At 50.7% G+C, this 6,750-nt stretch overlaps 1 protein-coding gene across 1 annotated transcript; it reads left to right on the forward strand.

The window, feature by feature from the left end:
• The first annotated feature begins 422 nt into the window (after positions 1-422).
• MAGEE1 (MAGE family member E1) lies at positions 423-4,014 on the forward strand. The gene has a single exon (XM_020285041.2). The coding sequence runs from the start codon at positions 658-660 to the stop codon at positions 3,883-3,885; it is 3,228 nt and encodes a 1,075-aa protein (XP_020140630.2). The 5' UTR covers positions 423-657; the 3' UTR covers positions 3,886-4,014.
• The last annotated feature ends 2,736 nt before the right edge of the window (positions 4,015-6,750 follow it).

The raw sequence follows: 6,750 nt of genomic DNA on the forward strand, positions 1-6,750 counted from the left end.
GTAGGAAAGGGGTTATTAGACACCTAAAGAGAGAATGTAATAGAGGAGACAGGGGAGGGGACGAGGGGGTGTACCCTTCCAGAGACCATGCACATTTTTCCTGAAGCAGTTTTAGGGAAAGGCAAATCCCAAGGATACTACCTACCAATTTTGAAAATCCATTCAGTGCCTGGCAGTGTGTAGAAGCCCTCTAATCGGTACCCTGCCTCTGAGAAGTAGCTATTATCTCCGCTTGCATTCCCTACCCATCCTCTCCAAGCCCTTTGTTTCACCCTACCAAAGTCTCTCTCCTTCCAGTACTCTCCTTTGGCGCAGAATCCCCGCATCCACTTTCTCTGGCCCAGGGGAGGGGCTGGGCGGGGCGCGGTCGCCTTGTCGCAGAGCCCGACTGCGCCTGCGCGGACTGCGGCAGAGGGCGGGGTGTGAGTAGCAGAGTACACTGAGACTGGCGTTCGCTGTTGGCCGGTACCTGCGTTCTTTTCCTCCACCTCTCATTTCAGCTCCAGCAAGTTGCTTGGAACTTTCTTTCTGGCAGCAGCAGCAACAGCATTACCGTTAGCGGCAGTTTTGTGCTGAGGCACCTGCACGCCTCCTGTCCTCTTTCTGCCAGATCGCGGGCCTGTCGGTGTCTACTCCCACACGCCGGTCGACAGGACCATGTCGCTGGTAAGCCAGAATTCGCGCCGCTGCCGCGGTGCAACGGCCACTGAGCACAACGGCAGCAGCTGGGGTGAAATTCAGGCCCCTAACGCCTCCGGTTTCCCCGCTGCTGTGCCAGACCCAGACGCCCCCCAGGATCACAGCGATCCCCAGATACTCCAGGGCCTCTGCGCCTCTGAGGGCCCAAGTGCGTCCGTGCTGCCCACCCCGGGTGAGGGCCCAAGCACCTCTGGGCCGCCCACTATCTCTGAGGGCTCAAGCGCCTACAGGCAGCCTACCATATCTGAGGGACCGAGCACCTCTGTGCTGCCCACCCCCGGGGAGGGCCCGAGCACCTCCGGGCCTCCCACCGTCTCTAAGGGGCCGAACACCTCCGTGCTGCTCACTGCCTCTGAGCGCCGCAGCGCCTCCGGGCCGCCCACTTCCTCTGAGAAACCGAGCGCCTCCATGCCACCCAACCCCGGTGAGGGTCCGAGCACCACCGTGCAGCCCACCGCCTTTGAGGGAGCAAGCACTTCCATGCCTTCTACCCCCGGCGAGGGCCCGAGCACCTACGTGCCGCCCACCGCCTCTGAGGGACCGGGCACCTCCGTGCCGCCCCCCCTGGGTGAAGGCCCGAGCACCTCCGTGCCGTCCAGCGCCTCTGAAGGATCAGGCACGTCCGTGCCGCCCCCCCTGGGGGAGCGCCCGAGCACCTCCGTGCCACCCTCTCTGGAGGAGGGCCTGAGCACCTCCGTGCCACCTCCCTTGGGTGAAGGCCCGAGCACCTCCGTGCCACCGCCCCTGGGGGAGGGCCCGAGCACCTCCGTGCCGTCCAGCGCCTCTGAAAGATCAGGCACCTCCGTGCCGCCCCGACTGGGGGAGGGCCCGAGCACCTCCGTGCCATCCAGCGCCTCTGAAGGATCAGGCATCTCCGTGCTACCCCCCCTGGGTGAGGGCCCGAGCACCTCCGTGTCACCGCCCATGGAGGAGGGCCTGAGCACCTCCGTGCCACCTCCCTTGGGTGAAGGCCCGAGCACCTCCGTGCCACCGCCCCTGGGGGAGGGCCCGAGCACCTCCATGCTGTCCAGCGCCTCTGAAGGATCAGGCATCTCCGTGCCACCCCCCATGGGTGAGGGCCCGAGCACCTCCGTGCCGCCCACCGCCTCTGAGGGATCAGGCATCTCCGTGCCGCCCCCCCTGAGGGAGGGCCCGAGCACCTCTGTGGCACCCCCTGTGGAGGAGGGACTGAGCACCTCCGTGCCACCTCCCCTGGGTGAAGGCCCAAGCACCTCCGTGCCGTCCAGCGCTTCTGGAGGATCAGGCATCTCCGTGCTACCCCCCCTGGGTGAGGGCCCGAGCACCTCCGTGCCACCCCCTCTGGGGGAGGGTCCGAGCACCTCCGTGCCGCCCCCCCTGGGGGAGGGCCCGAGCACCTCCGTGCTGCCCCCCCTGGGGGAGGGCCCGAGCACCTCCGTGCTGCCCACCTCTTCTAAGGGTTCAAGCACCTCCATGCTGCCAGCCCGAGCTCAGGGACTGAGCGCTTTCATGCTGCCCACAGCCTGTGAGAAACCGAGCAACTCCGTGCCACCCATCCCTCCTGAGGGACACAGCACATTGTTGAGCTCGGGCGCTTTTGCAGGCCGGAAGCCCTCCAAGTGCTCCAGTGTTTTGCCAAACCGTAGCATGGCCAAGGCCTCCGCGGACTCGGACTCTGAGGGCCCTAAGGGTGCGGAAGGTCCCTTGGAATTCCAGGTCCTGAGAGACCGTGAAAGCCCCAACTCCATTACCATTATGGGCCTCAGTACTTCCCGGGTTGCCATTACCCTGAAGCCCCAGGACCCTATGGAACAGAATGTAGCCGATTTGTTGCAGTTTCTCCTGGTGAAGGATCAAAGCAAGTACCCTATCCGAGTGTCTGAAATGCGACAACATATTGCTAAAGAATATCGCAGTCAGTTCCCTGAGATCCTTAGACGAGCAGCAGCTCAGTTGGAATGCATTTTTAGGTTTGAATTGAGGGAACTTGACCCTGAAGCACGCACCTACATTCTGCTCAACAAACTGGGACCTGTGCCCTTTGAAGGGTTAGAAGAGAGCCCAAATGGACCAAAGATGGGTCTCCTTATGATGATTCTGGGGCAGATACTCCTGAGTGGCAACCAAGCCAAGGAGGCTGAGATTTGGGAAATGCTCTGGAGGATGGGAGTGCAGCGGGAGAGGAGGCTTTCCATTTTTGGGAACCCAAAGAGACTTCTCTCTGTAGAGTTTGTATGGCAGCGCTACTTGGACTACAGGCCACTAACTGACTGTGATCCAGTGGAGTATGAGTTTTACTGGGGCCCACGATCCCACCTAGAAACCACCAAGATGAAAATTCTGAAGTTCATGGCTAGGATCTATAACAAAGATCCGATGGACTGGCCAGAGCAATACAATGAGGCTCTGGAAGAAGATGCTGCTAGAGCCGTGGCTGACGGTTGGCAGGCTCTCCCTCACTTTAGAAGGCCCTTTTTCGAGGAAGTTGTTGCAGACATGCCATTCCTAGATTCAGAGGCTTCCAACTATTCCTCAAAATATCCCCCACATTCGTGGCCTGAGTCAAGATTGGAGAGCAAGGCAAGGAAGTTGGTGCAGTTATTTCTACTTATGGATTCAACTAAGCTGCCTATACCAAAGAAAGGAATTCTGTACTACATTGGCCGAGAATGCAGCAAAGTGTTCCCTGACCTCCTGAATCGTGCTGCCCGCACCTTGAACCTTGTCTATGGGACAGAGCTAGTGGTACTTGATCCCAGGAACCACTCCTATACCCTGTACAACCGAAGAGAAATGGAAGACACTGAAGAGATTATGGACAGTCCAAATAGGCCTGGCAACAACTTCTTGATGCAGGTCCTAAGCTTCATCTTTATAACGGGCAACCATGCCAGGGAGTCCGCAGTCTGGGCCTTTCTGCGGGGCTTAGGGGTTCAATCTGGGAGAAAGCATGTGATTACCTGTAGGTATTTGAGTCAGCGCTATATAGACAGTTTACGGGTTCCCGATACCGATCCAGTGCAATATGAGTTTGTATGGGGTCCTAGAGCCCGCTTGGAAACCTCCAAGATGAAAGCCCTGCGATATGTGGCCAGAATCCACAGAAGGGATCCACAGGACTGGCCAGAGCAGTACAGGGAGGCAATGGAGGATGAGGCCAATAGAGCTGATGTTGGGCACAGGCAATTCTTTGTTCACAACTTCTGAGAGCAATGCATGGCAGTCAGAGGGGCCTTACAAGGCCAGGCCCCAAAGCCCTGGGTCTCACTTATTGGGGGGTATTGTATTTGGTGTTTGTGTTCCAGTTCCACTAATGTCTTTTCATATTTAGTTCTTGTGTGGTATCTTGAAAAGTTTCAACTGTTTTAACATACTGTCCAATAGGGTAAATATAATCGGCCATTTGCTGTCTATTGTATTTTGGTGTAAGAGTTTTGAGAGCTTTGTAAAATGTTTTGGAAATCTTTCCATCGTGTTGCTTTATCTGGAAGAGAATATATAGCACATAGCTATAGATATAGGCTTTTCCTTGAAAATTTGAAAAAATTCACCAGTAAAATGATGTTTCTTCAAGTGTTAAGCAAACAAATATAACAACTGCAAAAGCACTCTAAATTGTGGCTGGCCTTCTTTTCTGTCTGCTATCGTGTAAGGAATACTGATGTTTACCTGTATTTGCTTTGCTGTACTAAAATGTAATGAAAAATAAAAGTTGAATAAAGCAAACATAATGCTAATGTACTAATTTATTCAGTAAAAATTTACTAAACTTCTTTCATACAGTGAGCATAGTGATGTGTTCTGGTTATGCAAATATATAAGATATAGCACCTGCCCTAGAATTCAGAGACTGGGCAGGATATAGGGGAGGTAACCTAAACCAGGAATTTTATTATGCTGTACTAAGTACTATAGTAGACGAAGTAGAACATGCTATGGGAATTAAGAAAGAGGTACACCTAACCCAATTTCAGGGGTATTCAGGGTGGTCTTTGAAGAAGATGACGGGTGTGGGTGGACAAGATGGGGTCCTTAATACAATCACAAGTTGTAATTCAACTAATTCAATCCTGGATTTCAGTTTTCATAAATGGTATCAGGTAATGAAGTCAAAGATGTAAGGGTGGAGAACTGAAGGGTATTACATGTCATAAACAGTCCCAATAAGATGCATGAATCAGCTTTCTCCAAGTTATACTGTGATTTAAAAAAATCCCCAAATATCAGTGGCTTAAGTAACAAAATGTTGGATTCATTTTACATGCCCTTCGTGAGTTCTCTGTGATTCAGTTTATATTGTCTTCATTCAGGTAACCAGGCTAAAAGAAATAGCTTGTATATGGGACATCTGTTCTTGTGGGAGAGGTAAAAGAGCCTTAGTGGAACCCTGTGATAGTTCCCAAAACTTCTGCTCAGATATGGCATAGTAAAGTCCTAGTCCATTGGCAAAATCAAGTCATATGGGCAAGCTTGATGTCAATGCGGTGGGAAGTGTAATCCTCCCACAGGAAGAGACATGTAGGGATGGGCCCAGTAGAGAGGAACAGCATATATTTTGAAAAAAAAACTTAGTTCAACCATATAAGAATTTTACTTTTGCTATTAGTGAAATGGGAAACTATTGAAGGATTTTGATCTGAGGAATGGCAGGATGCAATTTAGTTTTTATAGGAATATTTTGGCTCTTGCATTGAAAAACTAAGGTTGGGTTGGGGAGAGTAGAAGCTCTAATTTTAGCATAGGAGTTTCTTATTAATGTTATGAAAAGCGGTGTTATTTTCCAAACAAAATAGAATTTAAATAAATTGAAGTCAGACAGTTGGTTATCTTTTTAAAAACACCTTGGCAATCAAACTTTATGGTATTAAGGTTCAAAGCCATTATGGTGTAGTGGTTAAGAGCACGTAGTCTAGAGTCATAGTGCCTGGCTACAAACCCTGGCTCTCTCTGATACTCACTAGATAGGAGAACTTGGGCAAGTTACTGAGCCCCTTTGTGCCTCAGTTTCCTCATCTGTAAAATGGGCATAATAATTTCACCTACCCCATAATATTGTGAAGATCAAATATGCTAGCATGTAAAACATAACAGGACTTGACATACAATTAGCAATATATAGGTGACATTGCTGCAGTTTGGGACTGTGAAGTGGGAATGTCTTTGCAGAAATTTTATTGGGGAGTAGTTTTGGGTTCAACATCTATGGGGCAGCAAAGGAAGCAGAATTGTGCAGTGGGAGAATTTGAGCAGCGATTCAGTCACAACAAATAGATTAGCTGATTCAACAGGGAACACTGGAGTTGGGGAGGTCCTGCAGAGTTGTCCCAAATTAGGAAAAGGGGGCCAAACTTTTATACCCATACTAACCAGTCATGTGTATGCAACCTGCCTCCTAGTAAGGGGACATGACTTTGGGAAAAGTCAGTTCTTTTCAGCTGAGAGTAATTCCTGAGAAGGACACTCAGTTGTAAACACAACATCTGTCAATACCCTCAAGAGGTAGAGGAATGAACATTTCAGTCCTAAAGAGTAGGGACATCTGGGTGGTACATCACAACATTGGCTACAGTTGTTGCTATTTTCTTCAACCCCTACTCTTCTGTAATAATTTCCTCCTCCTCCTCCTCCTCCTCCTCCTCCTCCTCCTGCTCCTCCTCTTCTTCTTCTTCTTCTTCTTCTTCTTCTTCTTCTTCTTCTTCTTCTTCTTCTTCTTCTTCTTCTTCTTCTTCTTCTTCTTCTTCTTCTTCTTCTTCTTCTTCTTCTTCTTCTTCTTCTTCTTCTTCCTCCTTCTCCTCCTTCTCCCCTTCTTCCTCCTTCTCCTCCTTCTTCCTCCTCCTTCCTCCTCCTTTTCTTCTTTTCTCCTCCTCCCCTCCTCCTCTCCTCTTCCTTCTGCCATTTCTGCTTCTTCTCCTCTTCCTCCTCCTCCCCATTCTGCTCCCCCTCCTCCTCTTCCCCTTCTCCTCTGCCTCCTCCTCCTCATCCTTCTTGTTATTACTATTCTGATTATAATCTAAAAAGATGAAATATCTTCTCATTGCATTATTATTCTTTTCACTGTTACAATCTAAAAAG

Source organism: Microcebus murinus, chromosome X (assembly GCF_040939455.1).
Source record: "Microcebus murinus isolate Inina chromosome X, M.murinus_Inina_mat1.0, whole genome shotgun sequence".
Lineage (NCBI taxonomy): Eukaryota > Metazoa > Chordata > Mammalia > Primates > Cheirogaleidae > Microcebus > Microcebus murinus.

What these genes read in the sequence shown, in the direction of transcription:
- MAGEE1 (XM_020285041.2), top strand. Translation starts at nt 658, where the DNA reads ATGTCGCTGGTAAGCCAGAATTCGCGCCGCTGCCGCGGTGCAACGGCC.